Source organism: Vipera berus (assembly GCF_964194415.1).
Source record: "Vipera berus genome assembly, chromosome: 1".
Classification (NCBI taxonomy): domain Eukaryota; kingdom Metazoa; phylum Chordata; class Lepidosauria; order Squamata; family Viperidae; genus Vipera; species Vipera berus.
This window is the reverse complement of record NC_138202.1, coordinates 361,011,113-361,036,913: the sequence shown is the minus strand read 5'-3', so window position 1 is coordinate 361,036,913 and position 25,801 is coordinate 361,011,113. Positions and strand designations below refer to the sequence as shown.

Below are 25,801 nucleotides of genomic sequence, written 5' to 3'. Positions count from 1 at the left end.
TTCTATTCTATTCTATTCTATTCTATTCTATTCTATTCTATTCTATTCAATTTCTGTTCTATTCTATTCTATTCCATTCCATTCCATTCCATTCTATTCCTTATTCTGATTCTGATTCTATTCTATTCCTTATTCTGATTCTATTCTGATTCTATTCTATTCCATTCCATTCCATTCCTGATTCTGATTCTATTCTATTCCTTATTCTGATTCTATTCTGATTCTATTCCATTCCATTCCATTCTATTCCTTATTCTTATTCTATTCCTATTCTATTCCTACTCCAGGAGAGGGGGAGGGAGGGGGTGGGCAGACGGGCCTCCGGAGAGCGGACCGTGAATCTGTCGACTGCTTAAACAACCACAATCATGCTGCATTTATTCCTGTCTCGGGGGAAGCCATTAAAATGAGAAAAGGTTGGGCAGCGATCCCAGAGAGGATTTGCACATGGCCTGGGGAATGCACCTGAGTGCACGGGACAGTTTAATAGAATGACAGAGTTGGAAGGGACCTTAGAGGTCTTCTAGTCCAACCCTTTGCTCAGGCATTTCAGACAAACAGGTTTTCTTAAAAACCTCCAGTGATGGAGTACCCACAATCTCTGGAGGCAAGGAGTTCCCCTGGTTAATTGTTCTCACTGTCAGGAAGTTTCTCCTTAGTTCCAGGTTGCTTCTCTCCTTGATGAGTTTCCATCCGTTGCTTCTTGTCCTGTCTTCAGGCGCTTTGGGGAACAGCTTGACTCCCTCTTCTTTGGGGCAGCCCCTGAGATACTGTAACGCTGCTATCATGTCAACCCCTCCCTTGTGTCCTTCTTTTCACTAGACTGGACATACCCAATTCCTTCAATCATTTTAGCCTCCGGCCCCCTAACCATCTTTGTTGCTCTTCTCTGCACTCCTTCAAGAGTCTCAACATCTTTTTTTTTCCTTTGCATCGTGGTGACCAAAACTAGTTGTTATTGGCCTCTGCTCCTCATCCTATGCTTCATCCTAACCAGGCTATACCAGGGCCGTTAGAATATACGTTGAAAGCAAATCCCTCTCCCTTCTAGTACTGATGTTGTTCCCTAGTGGGGTCATGAAACGTCTGCAAAGAAAACCACCCAGCTCAGAGAGCACCCAGGACCCCACAGTCCTTCCTCCTCCTCCTTCTCCCATCACTGATGATGCTCCCTTGCTGGGTGATGAAACATCTGCAAAAAGTCACCAAGCTGAGAGAGCACTAAGGATCACTCAGTCCTCCTCCACCTCCTCCTAACACTGAGGATGTTCTCTAGCTGGGTCGCGAAATGTCTGCAAGGAAAACCACCCAGCTCAGGGGGCACCCAGGACCCCACAGTCCTCCTCCTCTCCACAAAACCCCCTCCCTTCCAGCACTGCTGATGTTATCTAGTTGGGTCATGAAATGTCTGCAAAGAAAACCGCCCAGCTCAGAGAGCACCAAGGACCCCACAGTACTCTTCCTCCTCCTCCTCCTCCTCCCCCCTTCAAACCCCCCTCTCTTCTAGCACTGATGATATTCCCTAGTGGGGTCATGAAACATCTGCAAGGAAAACCACCAAGGTCAGAGAGCACCAGGGACCCCACAGTTGTCCTCCTGTTCTTCTTCCTCTTCCTCCTCCTTCTCTTCCTCCTCCCCTGCCCCCTCCCCCTCCTCCTCCTCCCCCCTTCTAGCCCAGATGACGTTCCCTAGTTGGGTCATGAAATGTCTGCAAGGAAACCACCCAGAGAGCACCAAGGACCCCACAGTCCTCCTCCTCCTCCTCCCTTCTAGCACTGATGATGTTCCCTAGTTGGGTCATGAAATGTCTGCAAGGAAAACCACCCAGCTCAGAGGGCACCAAGGACCCCACAGTCTTCCTCCTCCTCCTCCTCCTCCCTTCTAGCACTGATGATGTTCCCTAGCTGGGTCATGAAATGTCTGCAAGGAAAACCACCCAGCTCAGAGGGCACCAAGGACCCCACAGTCCTTCCTCCCCCTCCCTTCCAGCAATGATGATGTTACGTAGTTGGCCCGTGAAATGTCTGCAAGGAAGCAACCCAGACTCAGAGATCAATAAAGACCCCAGAATCCTCTTTTCCCTCCTCTCCCTCTTCCCCTTCATTCCTTCCTCTTCCCCTCCCCCTCCCCCTTCCTCCTCCTCCTCCTCCTCCTCCTTTCTAGCCCTGATGACGTTCCCTAGTTGGGTCATGAAACGTCTGCAAGGAAACCCCCCAGCTCAAAGAGCACCAAGGACCCCACAGTCCTCCCCCTCCTCTTCCTCCCATCACTGATGATGCTCCCTTGCTGGGTGATGAAATATCTGCAAAAGGTCACCAAGCTGAGAGAGCTAAGGATCCCACAGTCCTCCCCACCTCCTCCCCAATACTGATGAGGTTCCCTAGTTGGGTCATGAAACGTCTGCAAGGAAACAGCCCAGCTCAGAGAGCACCAAGGACCCCCCACAGTCTTCCTCCTCCTCCTTTTTTTCCTCCTCCTCCTCCTCCTCCCCCCTTCTAGCCCTGATGACGTTCCCTAGTTGGGTCATGAAACGTCTGCAAGGAAACCCCCCAGCTCAAAGAGCACCAAGGACCCCACAGTCCTCCCCCTCCTCTTCCTCCCATCACTGATGATGCTCCCTTGCTGGGTGATGAAATATCTGCAAAAGGTCACCAAGCTGAGAGAGCTAAGGATCCCACAGTCCTCCCCACCTCCTCCCCAATACTGATGAGGTTCCCTAGTTGGGTCATGAAACGTCTGCAAGGAAACAGCCCAGCTCAGAGAGCACCAAGGACCCCCCACAGTCTTCCTCCTCCTCCTTTTTTTCCTCCTCCTCCTCCTCCTCCCCCCTTCTAGCCCTGATGATGTTCCCTAGTTGGGTCATGAAATGTCTCCAAGAAAACCACCCAGACTCAGAGAGCAGCAAGGACCCCACAGCCGTCCTCCACCACCTCCTCCTCCTCTTCCTCCTCCTCCTCCTCCTCCTCCTCCTCCCTTCTAGCACTGTTGGGCCACGAAACGTCTGCAAGGAAACAACCCAGCGGAGAGACCACCAAGGACCCCCGACCAGACTATTTTGCCCCAGGCTTCGCCAGAGCTGTTCAGGACTGAACCCAGAGACGAAGCAGCGCCCTGGGAGGGGGCAGGGGAGGGGAGGGGAGGGGAAGGGGAAGGGGAAGGGGAGCTGGTGGACCCTGAGGAGAAAGGTGGTCTCCGCTCTGCCCCTTACCAGTTCGTGCTTCTTCCGGCTGGCCTCGGCCTCCTTTTTGCCCAGTTCGGCCATCTCCTCCTTGGTGTCCCGGAGCTGACGCTGGAGCCGCTTGTTCTGCTCCTTCTCCCGGTTCTCGGCTGCCGCGCGCTGGTCCCGTTCCTCCGTCAGCTTCTCCATGTTCTCCTTCAGGCGAGTGGCCAGGCTCTGGGGCAGGAGGAGGAGGAGGAGGAGGAGATGGAGCGCGGAGAAGAGGCAGGAGACTTACGCCTACCGCTTGGCAGTGCTTGACAGCCCCCCCCCTCTGAGCGGATTAGAGAGTCAGCCTACTTGCCCCCCCCTCCCCCCAATAATCTGGGTCCTCATTTTTGCCGACCTCGGAAGGACGGAAGGCTGAGTCAACCTTCAGACGGTGAGGATCGAACCGCTGGCAGTGGGCAGAGTTAGCCTGCAATAAGGCACTCTAATCACTGTGCCACCATAGGAAGGAAGGAAGGAAGGAAGGAAGGAAGGAAGGAAGGAAGGAAGGAAGGAAGGAAGGAAGGAAGGAAGGAAGGAAGGAAGGAAGGAAGGAAGGAAGGAAGGAAGGAAGGAAGAAGAGGAGAGAGGGAAGGGGAAGGGAGGGGAGGAAGGAAGGGGAGGGAGGGAGGGAAGGGAGGGAAGGAAGGGGAGGGAGGGAAGAAAGGAAGGAAGAGGAGAGAGGGAAGGGGAAGGGAAGGGAGGGGAGGGAGGGAGGGAAGGAGAGAAGGAGGGAGGGAGGGAAGGAGGGGAGGGAGGGAAGGAAGGAAGGAAGAGGAGAGAGGGAAGGGGAAGGGAGGGGAGGAAGGGAGGGGAGGGAGGGAGGGAAGGAAGGAAGAAAGGAAGGAAGAGGAGAGAGGTAAGGAGAAGGAAGGGAAGGGAAGGGAGGGAGGGAGGGAAGGAGAGAAGGAAGGAGGGAGGGAAGGAGAGGAGGGAGGGAGGGAAGGAAGGAAGAAAGGAAGGAAGAGGAGAGAGGGAAGGGGAAGGGAAGGGAGGGGAGGGAGGGAGGGAAGGAGAGAAGGAGGGAGGGAGGGAAGGAGGGGAGGGAGGGAAGGAAGGAAGGAAGAGGAGAGAGGGAAGGGGAAGGGAGGGGAGGAAGGGAGGGAGGGAAGGAAGGAAGAAAGGAAGGAAGAGGAGAGAGGTAAGGAGAAGGAAGGGAAGGGAAGGGAAGGGAGGGAGGGAGGGAAGGAGAGAAGGAAGGAGGGAGGGAAGGAAGGAAGGAAGGAAGGAAGAGGAGAGAGGGAAGGGGAAGAGAGGGGATGGAGGGAGGGAGGGAGGGAGGGAGGGAGAAAAGCAACTTATATCCCAAACCAGGCACCTGGGGGAGGAAAGGCCGGGGGGAGGGCTAGTTGTTACCCTCTCAAATGCAAGCAATCAGAACCATTCAGGAAAGTCTGTCATTTATTATCTATCTTACAGGGGGTCCTTGACTTACAACGGTTCGTTTAATGACCGTTTGGAGTTAGAATGGCGCCGGGGGAAAAAAGTGACATTTGACCGTATTGCCCAGCATCAAAATTCACACGCTTGGCAACCAACTCACCTTTACGACGGTCGCAGCACCTCCCGGGGAGTGTGTGTGTGTGTCACCTGATCCCCTTTTTTTACGAACTTCTGACAAGCCGAGTCAACGGGGAGAGGGGGGGGGAGCCACTTAACGACCGTGTTACTTAGTGAACAACCGCTGCGATTCCCCTTAACAACCGGGTCACGAACGGTCGTAACATGGGACAAAACCTCTCTTGGCTCAGAAAGGGAAATCTTGAGGACTAGCTACACAAGGATCACCCCAGGGATGATCGCCCTCCCCCTGGAAACGGCCGGAGAAGGCTTGGTGGTTCTTGGGAGAGGTCAGGTTTGTGTCTTTTGCAGCTGTGCGAGGATTCCAAGCTACAGCCTTGCTTGACTCCTTCCTTCCAGCCTGGCAATTCCCCAACCTTCTCATCTTACGCGGAGATGCCCGGCTTTCCAGACTGGAAAGAAGACTCTGGAGGACCAGTTGCCAACAAGACAGAGGAAAAGGGGCAGCAGAATGGCAGCGGGGGGGGGGGTGGGGAGAGGAGGAGGAGGAGGAGAGGGGCAGAGTGGGGGTCTCCCCTGGTTCGTTCCACATTCCTCGACCCCATGGCAGCTCTTCCCTTTCCGGATGGGAGCACGCTTGCATTCAACGCGCATCCCCCGGAATTGTTGAGAGTCTCTAACAAGAACCTGAAGCCCCCCCACCGCCTCCCCTTCTCCCCTGCCCTCCCCCTCCCCAATCAGAACTCCATAGGAGCAGAGGCAGAGCCCGGAGACCCTCAGCACCGTCAGGATGGTGGTGCAAAGGGGATTCCGACCCCAGCCTTCACTCCGGCAACCCTTGGCCTTTGTGAATGGGGGGTGGGGGGTGGGGGAGGAAGAGAGATGATCTCTCTCCATCCCCGGCAAAGCCGTAGCAGGTGAAAAAAACCGAGACGGTGGCGGCCTGCGCCATCCATATTCATCCGCTGTGCATAATGGCAGAAGACAGCGGCAATTACGGCGAGCGGGGCGGCAAAGTGCGCGGAGGCCCATCGCTCTCTGCCGAGAGCTAATGGAACAAACGGAGCCAGCCCTATGAATTTACATGAGGGGGGGGAGGACTCGGCTGGAGGGAGGGGGGGGTGGAGGGAGGGAGCAGGGCGGGAGGGCAGCTGCGGAAAGAGAGAGAGAGAGGTGTGTGTGTGTGTGTGTGTGTGTGTGTGTGTGTAAGTTTCCTCCCCAGGCGTGGGCAGAATAATCAGGGAGGGCCTTGGTGAATTGGAAAAAATAGATTTAACTTTGTGTGAAGTAATTACAGCATGTAATGTAAGGAGAAAAATGGATTCTATCCGTCGCGCAGGCAGCTGAGCGCCATCGTCCCTTGCATATTTATCACGCCATTGCCGGTGGGTGTGGGGAGGGGAGGGGAGGGGAGGGAAGGGCGAAGCCAGGAATGGAGAGAAGAGGAGGATTAAAAGAGCATCTCTGCCTTCCCAAAGGAAGGATCTGGGGGCACAGACTAGGAAGCAGGGAGACACCACCCCCCCCGGCAGCACCAACAAGGGGGCAGGGGGTGGGCCTGGGGACGAGCTAGAGGGAAAAAGCGAGGGGAAGGCAGAATTCAGCCAGAATTCCTCGTTTTACGGCAACCACCACCACCGTTTCTGACGCCCCTCGTTTCGTGATCACCGCCATCGTTCAGTGAACCGTGCCGTCTTTAAGTGAGCCGCGCAGGGGTTAAAACGAATTTGCTTGTCGGAATCTGCCTGGGGGACGCCAGAACGGTCCTCAATACATTCCAGTCTGCCAAGCCCAAGGCTTCTGTTGCTAAGCGAGGCCGTTGTTCAGGGAGTTTCGTCCCGTTTTGACCGCCACCTCCTTTGCCCCAGTTGTGAAGCGGACCGCCGCCGTTGTTAAGTGAGTCACATGGTCGTTAAGTGAATCTGGCTCCCCCCCCATTGAGTTGGCTGGACAGAAGGTCGCAAAAAGGGGATGATGGCCTGAGCCCGGGATGCGGCAACCGTCATAAATACGAGTCAGTGGCTGAGGGTCCCAATTTTAATCACGTGAGCATGGCGTTGACGCAACGGTCGCAAGCCTGAGAAACAAGTCGTTAAGTCCCTTTTTTCAGGGCTGTTGTAACTTAGAACGGTCACTGTGAGAACGGTCGTAAGTCGAGGACAACCTGTATTTTAAAGATGGGCTTGTCAGAAGCCAGAGAGGGTCTTAAGACCCCTGGCCCTGGGTGAGATTCCCTTCTTCTGGGCAGGGACGGAGAGGCATTTGCTGAATAGAAATGTATCTCCAATAATAATAATAATAATAAATACAGAGTTGCAAGGGGCCGTGGAGGTCTTCTCATCCAACCCCCTCTGTTCAATCAGGAGAACCTAAACCAGGGGTAGGCAAACTCGGCTCTTTTATGACTCATGGACTTCAACTCCCAGAATTCCTGAGTCCATAGCATAGCTGACTCAGGAATTCTGGGACATGAAGTCCATGCGTCATAAAAGAGCCGAGGTTGCCTACCCCTGCATTAAACCTCTGTTCAATCAGGAGAACCTAAACCAGGGGTAGGCAACCTCGGCTCTTTGATGACGCATGGACTTCAACTCCCAGAATTCCTTAGTCCATAGCATAGCTGACTCAGGAATTCTGGGAGTTGAAGTCCATGCGTCATAAAAGAGCCGAGGTTGCCTACCCCTGACCCAAACCATCTCAGACCAATGGCTGTCCAGTCTCCTCTTAAAAAACCTCCAGCGTTGGAGCATTCACAGCTTCTGGAGGCAAGGAGTTCCACTGGTTAACGGTTCTTACGGTCAGGAAATTCCTCCTTATTCTAGGCTGCTTCTCTCCTGGATGAGTTCCCATTTGTCTGCCAAGGTGAGCTTGTTGTTTTTTTGGTGTGTGTGTGTGTGTGTGTGTGTGTGTGTGTGTGTGTGTGAGGGGTCCCCCCCCTGCCCCGTTCTCCTTACCTCGAGGCGCTTCACTTGGGTCCTCTCGAACTCAAGGCGCGTCTCCAGCTCCCGGATCTTGGCCTCCTGCCGGCTGACCAAGGACTTGTCCACCATGGTTTGCTCCAGGAATTCCAGCTGGCTCTGGAGGCCTTGCAGCTGGGGAGGCAGTGGGGTGGCTTAAGAGGGGGCTGCAGGGGGGGGGTCTGGAGGCGGCACACCCCCCCCCTTTGTGCTCCCCTCCCCCCCCCCGTTTGAGAAATACCTTCTCCTGCAGCTCCTGCTTCTCCTTCTGGGCGTCCTCCAGCTGAGATTGCAGGTCGTTGATCTGGCCCAGGTCCCGTGAAGCCTGGGGGGGGGGGGGGAAAGGGTGACCTCAAGGGAAGGGGGGACCCCCCCCCACACACACACACCCCCACGGGCCAGCCTCCAAATTGCAAAACACCTGGGGCTCTTTTTCTTTCTCTCTTTCTTTCTCTTTCTTTCTCTTCTCTTCACCTTTTGTTTCCTTCCCTTCTGCCCTCCCTTCCTTCCCTCATCTTTCTTCCTTCCTTTCTTCCCTCCCTTTTCTCTTTCTCTTTCTTCCTTTCTTTCTTCTTTCATTTCCTTCCCTTCTTCCCTCCCTCCCTCCCTTCCCTCATCTATTTTTCTTCTTTCTTCCTTTGTTCCCTCCCTCCCTCTTTCTCTTTCCTTCCTTCCCACCCTGCCTCTTTCCTTCCTTCCTTCCTTCCTTCCTTCCTTCCTTCCTTCCTTCTTCATTTCCATTTCTTTCCCTCCCTCCCTCCCTTCCCTCATCTTTCTTTCTTTCTCTCTCTTTCTCTCTCTTTTCTTCCTCCCCCCTCTCTTTCCTTCTCTCTCTCTCTCTGTTTCTCTCTCCCCTTCCTTCCTTCCTTCCTTCACTCCAACATCCCGTCCCCTCTTGGCTGCCAAGTGGAGTCTCTAACGTTAGGGGACATTCTGGTCCCCATGATCTGCTTTGCTATAAAATGAAATTTCTTCCGCCAAAATGGGATTCTTTGTGCGCGCGTACACACACACAGACACACAACCACACACACACACACACACACTCTTCATTTTCCCTCCAAGGAATGGCTACTATCTTGCCCCAGGTGTAGGATCTCCCCCTCTTCCCTCCCCACCTCCCCCTGAGCCCCACGGAAAGGGAAGGAAGAGAGTCAAGGCAGGGAAATTCTCAGGCCTGCCAAAGATTGAAGAAGCCTTGAGCACTTAGAAAGAAAGAAGGAGGGAGGGAGGGAGGGAAGGGGAGAGAGGGAGGGAGGATGGATGGAAGGGAGGAGAGGAGGGGGAGAAGGAGGGGAGGGAGATAGAAAGAAAGAAGGGGAGAGGAAAGAAAGAAAAAAAGAAATTAAGAAAGAGAAGGAAGGAAAGAAAGAAAGAAAAAGAAAAAAGAAAGGGAGAGAGGGAAGGAAGGAAGGAAAGAAAAGAAAGGAACAGAGAAAGAAAGACAGGGAGGGAGGGAGGGATGGAAGGAAGGAAAAGGAAGGAAGGAAGGAAGAGGAAAGAAAGAAAGAAAGAAAGAAAGAAAGAAAGAAAGAAAGAAAGAAAGAAAGAAAGAAGAGGGAGGGAAGGAGAAAAGAAAGAAAGGGAGGGAAGAAAGAAAGAAAGAAAAAGAGGGAGGGAGGGAGGGAGGGAGGGAGGACAGGAAAGAAAGAAAGAAAGAAAGAAAGAAAGAAAGAAAGAAAGAAAGAAAGAAAGAAAGAAAGAAAGAAAGAAAGAAAGAAGAGGGAGGGAAGGAGAATAGAAAGAAAGGAGGAAAGAAAGAAAGAAAGAAAGAAAGAAAGAAAGAAAGAAAGAAAGAAAGAAAGAAAGAAAGAAAGAAAGAAAGAAAGAAAGAAAGAAAGAAAGAAAGCCTCTCTGCAGCGGAGCTTCTGTCCAGCCAGAACTCAACCGGGAGGGAGGGAAGAAGATGGATGGAGGGAAGGAAGGAAGGAAGGGAGGGAGGACAGGAAAGAAAGAAAGAAAGAAAGAAAGAAAGAAAGAAAGAAAGAAAGAAAGAAAGAAAGAAAGAAAGAAAGAAAGAAAGAAAGAAAGCCTCTCTGCAGCGCTGGGAGGGAGGGAAGAAGATGGAGGGAGGGAGGGGAGAAAGGCCACCCCCCATGACCACGGAAGGGCCCCTTCAAGCAAGCATCCCTGATTCCCAGCCCTGAGCCTGACCGCCCCCCCCTTCCGGGCCAAGCGGGGGGGTGGGGGTGGGGGGGCGGGGGGGGGCCTGGGGACCCACCTGGGCCACGGCCGCCTTGTGCTTCTTCATGAGCTCGTTCAGGTCTTCCTGGTCCTCCTCCAGCCGGCTCTGCACCTCGTTCTTCTCCCGCTGCAAACGGCTCACCTGCTCTTCCAGCTGGGGGGGGAGGGAGGGAGGGAGGGAGGGGAGGGGCTTCGCGAGGGGGTCCGAGGACCCCATAACTGCCTCCAGTTCTCTTGGGTTTGACACCCACGGAAACGCCCCTCAGAGGCTGAGCTGCCGCTAAGCGAGACAGGTGCTAACTGAGCTTTGCCCCCTTTTACGACCGTTCTGCCCACCGTTCTTAAGTGAGTCACTGCACTGCTGAACTTAGTCACGCGGGTCGGTAAGCGAATCTGGCTTCCCCCCCCCCCCCGCTGACTTTGCCAGTCGGGAGGACGCAAAAGGGGATCGCATGACGCCCCACCCCAGCCCCCGGGACGCTGTGACCGTCATAAATGCGAGTCAGCGGCTGAACCAAGTTTATCTCGGGAATGTCTGGGGCAAGGAAGAGAGAAGGGTGGCCTGAGACAAAACCTCGGCAGAGAAAATGGACTTCAAAGCGGAGAGAGACGCCGGCCGGCCTCTGGGCTGCCCCCCAATTCCCCCGGGGAAACTGAGTCCGGGACAGGCCTTGGCCTACCGCTCCTTTGGCTTTGGAGAAGTCCTCGATCTGCAGGTGCAGGTCCTCAATCTCCACCTCCATCGACTTCCGGGCTTTGACGGCCGCTGAGCAGGTGAACTCCGACTCTTCCAGCTGCGGGGGGGGGGGGGGGGGAAAGGGCCGGTCAAGGAGGCCGGCCGTGGCCTGGAGACCCTCCCGCAAGCATTCCGGGATGAGTGAGGGTCCATGGTCTTCCGGAGCGCCCCTCTTGAGGGTCCCAAAGGGGCTTTTTCCAAAAAAGGCAACTGGACTTTCTGGGTTTCTCCCCCCCCCTTGAAAATGTTTCGCTTCTCATCCAGGAAGCTTCTTCAGAGTCCCTCCCTTTCTCCTTCCCTTCCTTCCTTCCTTCCTTCTTCCTGCTCTCTCTCCTTCCCTCCTTTCTCCCTCCCTTCCTTCTGTTCCTTCCTGTCTTCCCCTTCTTCCTTCTTCCCGCACTCTCCTTCCCTCCCTTCTCTCTTCCTTCTTGTTCCTTCCTGTCTTCCCCTTCCTTCCTCCCTCCCTCCCTCCCTTCTGTTCCTTCCTGCCTTCCCCTTCCTTCTTCCTGCTCTCTCCTTCCCTCCTTTCTCCCTTCCTTTTGTTCCTTCCTGTCTTCCCCTCCCTCCCTCCCTCCCGTTCCTTCCTTCCTGCCTTTCTTCCTCTTCCCTCCCTCCCTATCCTCCCTTCCTTCCTTGTTCCTTCCTGCCTTCCCCTTCCTTCTTCCCGCTCTCTCCTTCCCTCCCTTCTCTCTTCCTTCCTTTTGTTCCTTCCTGTCTTCCCCTTCCCTCCTCCCTCCCGTTCCTTCCTGCCTTCCTTCCTCTTCCCTCTTTTCTCCCTCCCTCTCTCTGTCCTTTCCTTCCTTCCTGTTCCTTCCTGCCTTCCCCTTCCTTCTTCCCGCTCTCTCCTTCCCTCCTTTCTCCCTTCCTTCCTGTCTTCTCCTTCCTTCCTCCTTCCCTTCCTCCCCCCTTTTCCTCTCTTCTTCTTTCCCTCCCCTCTCCCCTCTCTCTCAAGAACTGAGGAAGCTTCTTGGATGAGGAGCGAAACCTTTTCAAAGGAAAGTCCGGTCGCCCTTTGGAAATGCCCCTTGGGGACAAACGGGGCCCGGAGGACGGAGACCCTTCGCCCCCCCCCTTTCCGAGGGCCGAGCCAGGGGCCTCACCTGGTTCTTCAGCTGGGCGATCTCCCGCTTGCTGGGCGCGTTGTTCTTCAGGTGGTCCAGCATGACCTGCGCGTCGGCCAAGAGGGCCTTGGTGCGCTTGAGGTCTTTCCGCAGCCGCTTCTCCGCCTCAAAATCCCGCTGGTTGGCCTGGCAGGGGGGGAGGGAGGAAGGGGGGGAGGAAGCAGAGCAGTGGCGGGAGGTCTGCAGCCGGGTGTCGCCTCGGCCCCTCCCTGGCGGAGCCCACCCCGCAGGCTCTTGGGAGAGCAACCGCCCCACTCCGGAGGACGGGGTCACGCGGGGAACTAGCCTGGAATGGCTGCGTTATCACCCGCGGGCACCTCCCCGAATCCGCCCCGTCTAGTCTTTCCCAGGGCAAAGCTGCCGGTTCGGGAAGATTCCCGTCGAACGGGCACCAAGCAATGGAGTCGCGAGCTCGAACTCTCCCCCCCCCGCAAGGGTCCCGCTCTTCGCCTCGGACAAGGGGGTACCTGGTCGCTGACGGCCACCAGCTTGGTCTCCAGCTCTCTCTTCTCCCGCAGCACCTTCTGCTTCTCCTCGTAGGCCTCTTCCAGCTGCAGCTCCAGCTGTTTCAGCTGTGGGGAGGAAAGAGGGGCAGGTCAGGATAGGCTACGCCCGGCGGGCGGTCTCTGGCCGCACCCCCCCCCCCCGCAGCCAGCCTGCCTTGGCTGGAGTGGAGGGACGCCTTTTCTAGAGGCGCACCTGTCGGAGCCCAGATCTACACACACCTGTGTGGGTGTGGGTGGGCGGGTGTCACCTGAGAAAGCGGGAAGGAGGAGGGAGGGGGGGGAGGGGAACGGCCACATCACCTGAGCGAGGTAGAAAGAGGGCGCCAGATGGAAGGGTCTGGCAAGGGGATGTGGACGATGGGACGAGCTCAGAGGGGGGGGCGCGCCAAAACCCGATGGCTTCCCAAACAGCATCCTTTGGGAAAAGCCCACCCCACCCCCCAGCAGGGATTCCGGGGCACCCCCATCAGAAGGTGTGTGATTATCCGCCCACCAAATGACACACCCCAGATGTCATTTCTGGCAAGCTGCAAAATCCAAATGGCTCTCCGGAGGAACGTGTGTGTGTGTGTGTGTGTGTGTGTCTGGCGGCCACCTTGCCGGTGCCGGCGGTTTGAATTTTTGATAAGGATTTGATCCCGGTGAGGCTTTGCTTCCGTTCAGATTGATCCGGGGGGGCTCTTTCGCCAGGGTGGTTTTCAATATTTGATGTTGAATTGTTATGTTGTTGTTGTGTTTTTTTGCTGCGTTACGGTTTTATGGGCCGGGGGGGGGATTCTGTCCAGGGCTGTCGTCCCGTAGCGCTGGACTCAAGCAGCATATAAATGTAATGGATAAATAAATAAGCCTGAATAAATTTAAGCGGGCAAACACCTATCAAGAGGAAGAAAAAAAACACTCCGTCTATAGCACGGGTCTTCAAACTAATAATAATAATAATAATAATAATAATAATAATAATAATAATAATAATAATAATAATAATAATAATAATGATGATGATGATGATGTTGGAAGGGAGCTTGGAGGTCATCTAGTCCAACCCCCTTTGATGACTTGTGGACTTCAACTCCCAGAAACCCCTGGTCTATAGTCTGGATCTTCTCCCTCCATGCTTCACAAGCTCCGGAGAAGGACTCTTATTTATTTATTTTCCTCACCTTTAATTTTATTTCTTTGCATTTCCTGTTTCTAGACTGCCCATCTTCCCACCGGGAAGGACTCTGGGCGGTTTTTATAAGTAACTCAAGGCAGTGAACATCCACAGTGCTCCCGCTTCCTCCTGTTTTCCTCTTAACAACAACCCTGTAAGGTAGGTTAGGTCCAGAAAGAGGAACCGGCCCAAAGACAACCAGGTGGCTTTGCTGCCTAAGGCGGGACTTGAACTCACACGCCTCCTGGTGATTGGCCCAAAGTCACCCACCCAGCTTTTGTGCCTAAGGCAGGACTAGAACTCACAGCCTCCTGGTGATTGGCCCAAAGTCACCCAGGCAGCTTTTGTACCTAAGGAGGAACTAGAACTCACCGTCTCCTGGTGATTGGCCCAAAGTCACCAAGCCAGCTTTTGTGCCTAACACAGGACTAGAACTCACAGCCTCCTGGTGATTGGCCCAAAGTCACCCAGGCAGCTTTTGTACCTAAGGAGGAACTAGAACTCACCGTCTCCTGGTGATTGGCCCAAAGTCACCAAGCCAGCTTTTGTGCCTAACGCAGGACTAGAACTCACAGCCTCCTGGTGATTGGCCCAAAGTCACCCAGGCAGCTTTTGTACCTAAGGAGGAACTAGAACTCACCGTCTCCTGGTGATTGGCCCAAAGTCACCAAGCCGGCTTTTGTACTTAATGGGGAACTAGAACTCACCGTCTCCTGGTGATTGGCCCAAAGTCAACCATCTGGCTTTCTTGCCCAAGGTGGGACTAGAACTCACCGTCTCCTGGTGATTGGCCCAAAGTCAACCAGCCAGCTTTCGTGCCTAAGGCGGGACTAGAAGTCAGATCCTCTGGTGATTAGCCCAAAGTCAACCTTAGGGCTTCCACCCCTAAGGGAGAACTAGAACTCACCCTCTCCTGGTTTCTAGCCAGGCGCCTTCATCACTAGACCAAACTGTTCCTGGATTAAATCAGGGGTAACTGTGTGTTTTGACCCATCCTATTCGAAGCACCCCATTTTCTTTTATTCCCGCTTTCCTTAGCTTTTTTTTTTAACTGGCCCCCCCAGTCCTGTTTTATTTCCCCAATTCCCAAATCGGAACATTAAAAAACAAACAGGAAGGGAAAGAATTGCCAGCAGGAAGTCCCAACCTGGAGAGCATTAATCCCTCTTGTCACGTTTCCCCTGAAAGGAAGGCACCACGTGGCTAAGCAATAAAGACATTATTCTCAGGCTGTCAGCTGATTAGAGAACATTTTAATTAAGCTAATCATATGTGTATCAACCAATTAATTAATCTAACTTAAAACTGCAAAGCAAATTTGCCTTTTACCGAGGGGGGAAAAAAAGGCAAGACGTCTTCCGATCCTTCAACAAACAGAAGCTAACGTTGCTTTGGAAATACTCTCCCACAGCTAAACCAGCTTTTGGAATAAAAGAGGTTTATCCTGGGTTTGTTGCGAACAAGCCGGTTAAAAACACCGCCCCCCCCCCCCGCCCCCTTGGGCCCTCTCCCCACCAGGTCCAATAAACTTTCATTTCTCAAGGAGTGCTCCCAGATGCTTTTCTTCCCCTGAAGACCCTCCGTGTCGGGGAGATGGGGACACCCCCCCCCCTTTTGTAGCAGAGATGTGCACTTCGGCATCACAAGGCTTGTGGCTGGCTAGTTTTGATCCTGGTTTGCCTTGCAGCCTTTCTTCTTTCGTAGAACATAGAATAACAGAGTTGGAAGGGATCTCAGAGGTCTTCTAGTCCAGCCCCTTGCTTGAGCAGGAGAGCCTATATACCAAGGGTCTTCCAACTTGGCCCTTTGATGACTTGTGGACTTCAACTCCCAGAATTCCTCAGCCAGCGTGCCTTTTTATGACTTGCGGACTTCAGCTCCCAGAATTCCTCAGCCAGCGTGCCTTTTATGACTTGCGGACTTCAGCTCCCAGAATTCCTCAGCCAGCGTGCCTTTTATGACTTGCGGACTTCAGCTCCCAGAATTCCTCAGCCAGTGTGCCTTTCATGACTTGCGGACTTCAGCTCCCAGAATTCCTCAGCCAGCGTGCCTTTTATGACTTACGGACTTCAGCTCCCAGAATTCCTCAGCCAGCGTGCCTTTTTATGACTTGCGGACTTCAACTCCCAGAATTCCTCAGCCAGCGTGCCTTTTATGACTTGCGGACTTCAACTCCCAGAATTCCTCAGCCAGCGTGCCTTTTATGACTTGCGGACTTCAACTCCCAGAATTCCTCAGCCAGCGTGCCTTTTATGACTTGCGGACTTCAGCTCCCAGAATTCCTCAGCCAGCGTGCCTTTCATGACTTGCGGACTTCAGCTCCCAGAATTCCTCAGCCAGCGTGCCTTTCATGACTTGCGGACTTCAGCTCCCAGAATTCCTCACCAGCGTGCCTTTTATGACTTGCGGACTTCAGCTCCCAGAATTCCTCAGCCAGCGTGCCTTTTTATGACTTGAGGACTTCAACTCCCAGAATTCCTCAGCCAGCGTGCCTTTTATGACTTGCGGACTTCAACTCCCAGAATTCCTCAGCCAGCATGCCTGGCTGAGGAATTCTGGGAGTTGAAGTCCACAAGTCATAAAAGGGCCAAGTTTGAAGACCCCTGTCCTATACCAAGGGTACCCTATCATGGAACTTTAAGACTCGTGGACTTCAACTCGCAGAATTCCCCAGCCAGCTATGCTGGCTGGGAAATTCTAGGAGTTGAAGTCCACGAGTCTTAAAATGCCCACGTTTGGACAGCCTTACCCTATGTAGACAGTTCTCGATTTATGGGCCCAATTGGGCCCAAAATTTATGTTGCTAAGCGAGACATTTGTTAAGTATTGCCTCACTTTACGACCTTTCCAGCCACCGCCCTTAAGCGAATCACTGTTGTTCAATTAGTGACGCGGCCGTTAAGTGAATCCGGCTTCCCACATGGACTTTGCTTGTCAGAAGGTCGCAAAAGGGGAATCACGTGACACACACACACACACACACACACACACACACACACACCGATCCCAGGGACACTGCGACCGTCGTAAATACGAGTCGGTTGCCACGCCTCTAATTTTGGATCAGGTGACCCTGTGGATCGTTAAGTGCGAAGAGCGGTCGTAAGTCACTCAGTGCCGTCGAGGCCGTAAAAAGGGGACGGCGTGACCTCGGGACACTGCGACCGTCGTAAACGTGAGCCAGTTGAGAAGCATCCTAAAGTATGCTGCAATGGTCCTAAGTGTGAAACAATAGAAGTCATTCATTTCAGTGCCGTTTGTCGCTTCGGTCACTAAGCAACCGTCGTAAGTTGAGGACGACTAGATGCCCAGGGACGGAGCACCCAACACTTCTGCTGCTTGTTTGGTGCAGGGCCTTGATCCGGCACGCCTTCCCGGCCTGCAGGAAGGACAGGCTTTTGGTGTCACGCAGGGAATTTTCCTGCCTCGCCCAGGATGAGATCAATGTCACCAGGGAGTGACTGGCTGCAGCTTGCAAAATTTCCTTCCTGTCTGTCCTTGAGTAACTCCCCAAGTAGCTCCTCCAGAGGTACAAGGAGCCTGTGAGTGACAGCCGCGGTAGGGAGCGGAATTCCCCCTGCTTATTATGCGAGTCAGGCCCTAATAACATGACCTAACAATACGACCTAATAATAAATAAAATAAAATAAAATAAATTTAAAATAAGTATAAAATAAAATAAATAAAATAATAATAAAGTTGGAAGGCACCTTGGAGGTCATCTAGTAGTGCAACCCCCTGCTCAGGCAGGAAACCCTAAATAAAATAAAATAATAAAATAAATAATAAAATAGAATAAAATAAAGTGTAAAGTAAAATAAAAATAAAGTTGGAAGGGATCTTGGAGGTCATTTAGTCCAACTGCCTGCTCAGGCAGGGAACCCAAAATAAAATAAAATAAAATAAAATAAAATAAAAATAAAGTTGGAAGGGACCTTGGAGGTCATCTAGTCCAACCCCCTGCTCAGGGAGGAAACCCTATATAAAATAAAATAAAATAAAATAATAAAATAATAAAATAAAATAAAATAATAAAATAAAATAAAATAAAATAAAATAAAATAATAAAATAAAATAAAATAATAAAATAAAATAAAATAAAAAATAAAATAATAAAATAAAATAAAATAATAAAATAAAATAAAATAATAAAATAAAATAAAATAAATAAAATAAAATAATAAAATAAAATAAAATAATAAAATAAAACAAAATAAATAAAATAAAATAAAATAGTAAAGTAAAGTAAAAATAAAATTGGAAGGGACCTTGTAGGTCGTCTAGTCCACAGCTCCCAGTCCTCTGCTATGTGTACTTCAAAAAAAAAAGGTGGGACTAAAAAAGTTCAACCAATCAATTCAAATATGCAGGGTAGGTGCATATCTCGCCTTGGCTCCACTCTTTAGTCAAACCCTGTTCTGCACATGTGCGCATGTACGCGCATGCGCACACATTTTTTTGCGGCTCCCAGTTTTTCCTTTTGTGAGGGAACCGGTTCCGAGTGGCTCTTTCACTGTTTCAGGTTGCTGACCCCTGGTCTAGTCTAACCCCCTGCTCAGGCAGGAAACCCTAAATAAATAATAGTAAAGTAAAGTAAAAATAAAGTTGGGAGGGACCTTGGAGGTCATCTAGTCCAACCCCCTGCTCAGGCAGGAAGCCCTAAATAAAATAATAAAGTAAAGTAAAGTAAAGTAAAGTAAAGTAAAATAAAATAATAAAATAAAATAAAATAAAATAATAAAATAAAATAAAATAAAATAAAATAAAAAAATAATAAAATAAAATAAAATAATAAAATAAATAAAATAAAATAAATGAAATAAAAAATAAAATAAAATGAAAAACAAAATAACGTAAATCCCTGATCCCTGGAGGTCTGAAGTATCAATTTCCCACTTTGCAAAACTATTCTGAAGGCCGAGTGAGGCCTACGAAGCACCTGAAGTTGGCTGAAGGAAGCCGGAAGGGGCAAGCAGGATGTGTCCCTCTGCCCTTCTGGTTGGTGCTGCCCACGCCTTGGCTCTTCTCCCATCCTGAAAACTGGAAATTGCTACCTTGGTGGATGCCATCCTGGGATACTTTCCCATGGTGGACTTCAACTCCCAGAATTCCCCAGCCAGCTGGCTGGGGAATTCTGGGAGTTGAAGTCCACCCATCGGAAAATGACCCAGGTTGACAGCCTACTGTAACTTCTAGGCTCCCCACCACGATAGGGATGCGCACAAGCAAAGCTTGACAAACCAGGATGCTTCTGACTCTGGAGGGCACTACCAGAGAACCACCCACCACATCCGGCCGCCCGGCTCACCTTCTTCTGGCACGACTGCCGCACCTCCTCCACTTCCTCATCGCGGCTCTCCACCTCCTTGGAGTGCGTCTGTCGCAGCCTCTCCATCTCCATCTCCAGTCGGAGTTTGGCCTGGTGGAGGAAGAGTTGGTGAGAGGGGGGCCCCTCAAAGGGTGCAGGGGGGAAGGGTGTATCCAAGGGTCTAGGACTCTCCAACCTTGCTCACTTTAAGACGGGTGGACTTCAACTCCCAGAACGCCTCAGCCATCCAACCTTGGCCACTTTAAGATGGGGGGACTTCAACTCCCAGAATGCCTCAGCCATCCAACATTGGTCACTTTAAGACGGGTGGACTTCAACTCCCACAATGCCTCAGCCATCCAACCTTGGCCACTTTAAGAAGGGTGGACTTCAACTCCCAGAACGCCTCAGCCATCCAACCTTGCCCACTTTAAGAAGGGTGGACTTCAACTCCCAGAATCCCTCAGCCATCCAACCTTGGCCACTTTAAGACGGGTGGACTTCAACTCCCAGAACGCCTCAGCCATCCAACCTTGGCCACTTTAAGATGGGTGGACTTCAAGTCCCAGAATTTCCCAGCCAGCCATGCTGGCTGAGGAATTCTGGGAATTGAAGTCCACCCGTCCTAAAGTGGCCAAATTTGGAGACTCCTGGTTTAGGAGTGGAACTGACCCTCTCCTGGGCTTGTTGAGTCTAACGTAAAGCCCCCCATGTTTTGGAAGATGAGGGGGTCCTGAGGGAGGAGGGACCCCCAGGTTTCACTTTCATCTCTTTCTCCCCAGACGGAAGGAGTGATAGATAAAAAGGTGGCGGCCCTGGAGAAACTTCAAAGGTTTTGCCAATTTCCCATCCCAACAAAGCAGACAACTACACAAAACAACCCTCAAATCTCTATTTTATTTATCTATCTATTTGTCTGTCTGCCCCACTGTCCCTCCATCCCTCTTTCCTTCCATCGCACCAACCATCCATCCATCCCATCTATACTGATTATCTATTATCAGTTATCTGTTACCTATTATCCGTCATGCCTCATCTATTTCTTTCTTTCTTTCTTTCTCTTTCTTTCTTTCTTCTTTCTCTCTTTCTTTTCTTTCTTTCTTTCTTTCTTTCTTTTTCTTTCTCTTTCTCTTTCTTTCTTTCTCTTTCTTTCTCTCTCTCTCTCTTTCTTTCTTTCTTTCTCTTTCTTTCTTTCTTTCTCTCTCTCTCTCTCTCTCTCTCTCTGCAACCATCCAATCTCCATCCAACCCATCTATATTGATTATCTATTATCAGTTATCTGTTATCTATTATCCATCATGCCTCATCTATTTATCTTTCTTTCTCTTTTTCTTTCTTTCGTTGTTTCTCTCTCTCTCTCTATCTATGCAACCATCCAATCTCCATCCATATCCCATCTATATTATCTATTATCAGTTATTACCTATTATCCATTATCCGTCATGCCTCATCTATCTTTTTCTTTTTTTCTTTTCTTTCTTTTCTTTCTTTCTTTCTCTTTCTTTCTTTCTCTCTCTCTATCTATGCAACCATCCAATCTCCATCCAACCCATCTATATTGATTATCTATTATCAGTTATCTGTTACCTATTATCCGTTATCCGTCATGCCTCATCTATCTTTTTCTTTTTTTCTTTTCTTTCTTTCTTTCTCTCTCTCTATCTATGCAACCATCCAATCTCCATCCAACCCATCTATATTGATTATCTATTATCAGTTATCTGTTACCTATTATCCGTTATCCGTCATGCCTCATCTTTCTTTTCTTTCTTTTTCTCTTTCCTTCCTTCCTTCCTTCCTTCCTTCCTTCCTTCCTTTCTCTCTCTCTCTCTCTCTCTCTCTCTGCAACCATCCATCCATCCATCCATCCATCCATCCATCCATGTATCAAATGTATATGCCTTATCCTTTCCTTTTGCCAAGATCTCCCTCTTTTTAGCTTCCAAACCTCAAGCCAAATTGTGGGTGGGTGGGTTTCCAGACAAATGCTGTGGCAAGGCCTAAAGACAGTTGGAGCACACACAACCCCTCCATCAGCTGTGGCCACTGAGCCTCCTGACCCCCTTCTGGAGGATGGAGGAGAAAGTGGGCAGAAAGAGGACATATTCACGAGGATAATGAATGCTGACTGCCCGGTCGCTCTATGAGTTAGATGGGTGGTCTCTAAATTAGGTGGGTGGATGGATTTATGGATGGATATATGGATAAACAGACGGCAGAAGATAAGGTAGGTAAGTAGCTAGGTAGGTAGGTGGATGGATGGATGGATGAATAGATAAAAAGATGATAGAAGATAGGTAGGTAGGTAGGTAGGTGAGTGGGTGGGTGGGTGGATGGATAAATAGATAATAAAAGGTAGGTAGGTGGGTGGGTGGATGGATGGATAAATAGATAATTGTAGACAGGTAGATGGATGGAGGGAGGGATAAATAGATGATAGAAGGTAGATAGGTAGGTAGGTAGGTAGATAGGTAGGTGGATGGATGGATGGATGGATGGATAAAAAGATGATAGAAGAGGTAGGTGGGTGGGTGGATAGGTGGATGGATGGATGGATAGGTGGATGGATGGATGGATGGATAAACAGATTGTCCATACGTCGGAGACTTGACATCGACAATTGTAGATAGCTAGATGGATGGATGGATGGATAAAAAGATGATAGATTGGTAGGTAGGTGGATGGATGGATGGATGAAGAGATAATAGAAGACAGGTAGGTGGGTGGGTGGGTGGGTGGATAGATGACCTATGTACAGCTATATAGAGACAGATGATAGACAAATGAGATAAATGATAGATCAATCGAAAGATATAGATGGATGGAGACAGACAGACAGGCAGATATAGAGATAGATGAGAAATGGATGGATGGACGGATGGAGCAGGCAGACCAATGATGGACAGGTGGGCAGACAGACAGACAGCGAATAAACGAAGTAACCCCAGCAACAGCCCCGCCGCCCTTCAGGAGACCCGGGTGCCGCCAGGAAGCTGCCCGGCTGGGCCCTCTCCTCGGCTTCCCTTCTCCAGAAGAGCCGTGCCGTTCACTCCTCCGTCAACCAGGTCGCCCCGACAGCTCCGGGCATCTTTGCTGATTGCAGAAGCCTCTTCCAAAAGGCCCCCCTGGCACCCCCAGCCCCCCCACCCCCCCATCCGGGTCACTGCCTCAAGCCCCTTCCTCGACGAACCGGCGGGCGGCTGCGGCTTCCACCCCTCCACGCTGGGGCGGGCAACGTTCGGAACCGGCTGCCGGTGGACAAACGAAGCCGACTGGGGCTGCCTGGGGGGGCCTGGCCAGAGAGCCACTGGATCAATGGACTCGGAGGGGGTGATCCCTCCTCGCCCGTGGCGATCCACCAGCCGAAAAGGGGAGCCAAGAGAGCAAAGCGTCTCTCCGCAGAGGAGCAGCCATTAACTCCGAGATGAACATCAGACCGGCCGCCAGGAAGTAAACAACACCCCAATTAAGGAACTGCCAGCCCCGCAAACAGCCCAAGAGCCCCACGACCACTCCCAGCAACCCGGAGGGGCAAGCTGGGATATAAACCCAGAGCAAACGCCCCCCCCCCTCACTAGCCCTGATGCCGTTCCCTAGCTGGGTCACGAGACGGCTGCGAGAAAAGAAGGAACGTCAGAGAGCAGCCAGGATTCCAGATCTATCTACACACAGCGTCTCTTGTCTGTCTGTCTCTGTGTCGGTGCCTGTCTGTCCGTCCGTCCGTCCGTCCGTCCATCTATCTATATTATCTCTATGCATCTATTTATATCTGTCCTTCCTTCCTTCTTCTTTCACTTTTCATCCATCCATCATGTCTGTCTATTATCTATTTATATCTGTCCTTCCTTCTTTCCTTCCTTCCTTCCCTTTCTTCTTTCCATCCATCCATCCATCCATCCATCCATCCTGTCTATTATCTATTTATATCTGTCCTTCCTTCCTTCCTTCCTTCCTTCCTTCCTCCTTCCTTCCTTCCTTCCTTCCTTCCTTCCTTCCTTCCTTCCTTCCTTCCTTTTCTTTCCATCCATCCATCCAGTCGATTATCTCTATTTATATCTGTCCTTCCTTCCTTCCTTCCTTCCTTCCTTCCTTCCTTCCTTCCTTCCTTTCTTCCCTTTCTTTCCATCCATCCATCCAGTCGATTATCTCTATTTATATCTGTCCTTCCTTCCTTCCTTCCTTCCTTCCTTCCTTCCTTCCTTCCCTTTCTTTCCATCCATCCATCCAGTCTATTATCTCTATTAATATCTGTCCTTCCTTCTTTCTTTCCTTCCTTCCTTCCCTTTTTCTTTCCATCCATCCATCCATTATGTCTCTATTTATATCTGTCCGTCCTTCCTTCCTTCCTTCCTTCCTTCCTTCCTTCCTTCCTTCCTTCCCTTTTTCTTTCCATCCATCCATCCATCCATCCATTATGTCTCTATTTATATCTGTCCTTCCTTCCTTCCTTCCTTCCTTCCTTCCTTCCTTCCTTCCTTCCTTCCTTCCTTCCTTCCTTCCTTCCCTTTTTTCTTTTCTTATCTATCTACCTATCTCAGCCTAAGGAAGAAGCCACCAAGAAAAAAAAAAGAGACACTCTGACACACACTGACCGAGCAACTTGTATATAAACAGAAAGCAGCCCCCCCCCCGCAATTCCCCTCCAGCACTGATCATCTTCCCTAGTTGGGTCATGAAAGGTCTGCAGGAAAACCACCCAGCTCAGAGAGCACCAAGGACCCCCCCCCCCGTCTTCTTCCTCCTCCTCCTCCTCCTCTGCAACCCCCCCCCGTCCCTTCTCGCCCTGAGGATGTTCCCTAGTTAAGTCCTGAAACGTCTACCAGAAGACACACACACACACACACACACACACACACCCCACCCACCCCGGCTCAGAGAGCACCGGGGACCCCTAACAAGATTCCCCTTCCCAGCCATTGACTCACCCGCCTTGCGGCCGCCGCTTCCGCAGCCTGCATGGCTGAGCCGGTGGGAGGGCAGCCCCGCATCCCCTCCGGGGCACCCCAACACCCCCGAGCGAGTGAGAAGGGGCGTCGGTGGCGTCTCCTTCTCTGGGGCAGGAGAGGAGAGGAGGGCCGGGCGTCTCCTCCTCCGCCGTGGAACCGGCCCAGCCAGAGCGGCAGCAGGGAGGGGGGGAGGAGGAGGGGCTGGGCGCCCCGCCCTGGGCTCACCTGCTCCAACACCTGGATGGTGCCCGCCTGCTCATCCAGCTCCTCCTCCTGGTCCTTGGCCTGGGCCTCCAGGTCCCGCAGCTGCTTGCGGACCTTGGCCAGGGAGGCTTCGTCCTTCGTCTCCTGGCTGGAGAGGTCCTGCAGCTCGGCCTCCAGGGCCTGGGCCTTCTGCGTGGCCGTCAGGATCTGGGCCTCCTTGTCCTGGGGGGGGGGGAAGAGGGCGTTGGCGGGGGGAAAGGGAGAGATGAGAAAATGCGAGAGCTGGAAGGGACCTTGCCGGTCATCTAGTCCAACCCCCGGGGGGGCTGAGGCAAGAGAGATCTCTGAGGAGCTTCCACCCCATGTCCTCCCTCCCTTCCTCTTTTCTCCGTTCTTCCTTCCTTCTCTCCCTCCCTCTCCTTTCCTTCCACCTTTTTCCCATTCCTTTCTTTTTCCCTACCTTCTTCTCCTTCTTCCCCCTTCCCTCCCTTCCTTTTTTCCATTCTTCCCATCTCCTTCCTTCCGTCCCTCTCTTCTTCCCTCCCTCCCTCTCCTTTCCTTCCTTCATCTTTTCTCCGTTCTTCCTTTTTCCCTCCCTTCTTCTCCTTCTTCCCTTCCTCCCACTTCCCTCCCTTCCTTTTTTCCATTCTTCTTCTTCCCTCCATCTCCTTCCTTCCTTCCCTCCTTTCCTTCCTTCCTTTCTCCGTTCTTCCTTTCTTCTTCCCTCCCTTCATCTCCTTCTTCCCTTCCCCCTCTCCTCTTTCCTTCCTTCCTTTTTTCCATTCTTTTTTCCCTCCCTCCATCTCCTTCTTCCCTTCCTTCCTTTTCTCCACTCTTCTTCTTCCCTCCCTTCATCTCCTTCTTCCCTTCCCCCTCTCCTCTTCCCTTCCTTCCCTTTTTCCATTCTTCCTTTTTCCCTCCCTCCATCTCCTCCTTTCCTCCGTTCTTCCTTTCTTCTTCCCTCTCTTCATCTCCTTCTTCCCTTCCCCCTCTCCTCTTTCCGTCCTTCCCTTTTTCCATTCTTCCTTTTTCCCTCCCTTCATCTCCTTCTTCCCTTCCTTCCTCTTCCTTTGTTCTTCCCTCCATCTCCTTCCTCCCTCCCTCACAGGGCTGGTAGGGACCTTGGACTCCGTTGCCCCTGGCAAGTCCTTATTATGCCATCCCAGACAGTCTCATCTTGAAGACCTCCGGGGATGCAGCGCCCACAACCTCTGGAGTCGAGCCGTTCCACCGGTTTAATTTTCCTCACGGTCGGGAAATCCCTCCTTAACTCCAGCTTGGATCTCCCTCTGACTTCAGCTCCCAGAATTTCCCAGCCAGCATGCTTTAAGAGGAGTGGATACAGAAGGCCAGGGTGGGAAGGGACCTCAGAGGTCCTCTATTCCAACCCACTGCTCAAAGTAGAAGAGATTATGCCGTTCTGGACAAGTGGCTGTCCAGTCTCTTCTTTAAAAGCCTCCAGTGATGGAGCACCCACAACCTCTGGAGGTTCCACTGGTTAATTGTTCTCCCAGTCAGGAAATTCCTCCTTAGTTCCAGGTTGCTTCTCTCTTCCATGAGTCTCCATCCGTTGCTTCTTGTCTGGCCTTCGGGGGCTTTGGAGAACAGGTGGGACCCCCTCTCTTTCCTGGGGTAGCCACTCAAGAAGCTCCAAAGAAGACAGGGACTTCGGGCGGCTGAGAGCACCAGGAGCCCCCAAATCCCCCCCAAAAGCCCTGGTGGCGCAGTGGTTAGAACGCAATATTGCAAACTGACTCTGCCCACAGCCAGGAAGTTCGATCCTGACCGGCTCAAGGTTGACTCAGACTTCCGTCCTTGCGAGGTCAGTAAAATAAGGACCCAGATTGTTGGGGGGGACAAGATACCGACTCTGTAAACACTTAGAGTGCTATTCTTGTGAAGGGAGGGAGGGAGGGAGGAAGGAAGGGAAAGAAAGAAAGAAAAGAAAGAAAGAAAGAAA

General features: G+C 51.6%; 1 protein-coding gene across 5 annotated transcripts in view; it reads right to left on the bottom strand.

Annotated features, from left to right (window-relative positions):
• Positions 1-25,801, bottom strand: part of MYO18A (myosin XVIIIA) — a gene marked incomplete at its 3' end in the record, with an annotated part of 181,344 nt that overhangs the window by 24,573 nt on the left and 130,970 nt on the right. For all 5 annotated transcript variants that reach the window (XM_081337727.1, XM_081337728.1, XM_081337724.1 and 2 more), the window contains 9 exons: positions 23,863-24,063; positions 18,692-18,802; positions 12,192-12,296; positions 11,704-11,850; positions 10,548-10,661; positions 9,905-10,021; positions 7,925-8,008; positions 7,681-7,818; positions 3,209-3,394 (listed from right to left, as the gene is read on the bottom strand). In XM_081337727.1, coding sequence (XP_081193853.1) covers positions 3,209-3,394; positions 7,681-7,818; positions 7,925-8,008; positions 9,905-10,021; positions 10,548-10,661; positions 11,704-11,850; positions 12,192-12,296; positions 18,692-18,802; positions 23,863-24,063 — 1,203 coding nt within the window. The remainder of the gene's footprint in view (positions 1-3,208; positions 3,395-7,680; positions 7,819-7,924; positions 8,009-9,904; positions 10,022-10,547; positions 10,662-11,703; positions 11,851-12,191; positions 12,297-18,691; positions 18,803-23,862; positions 24,064-25,801) is intronic.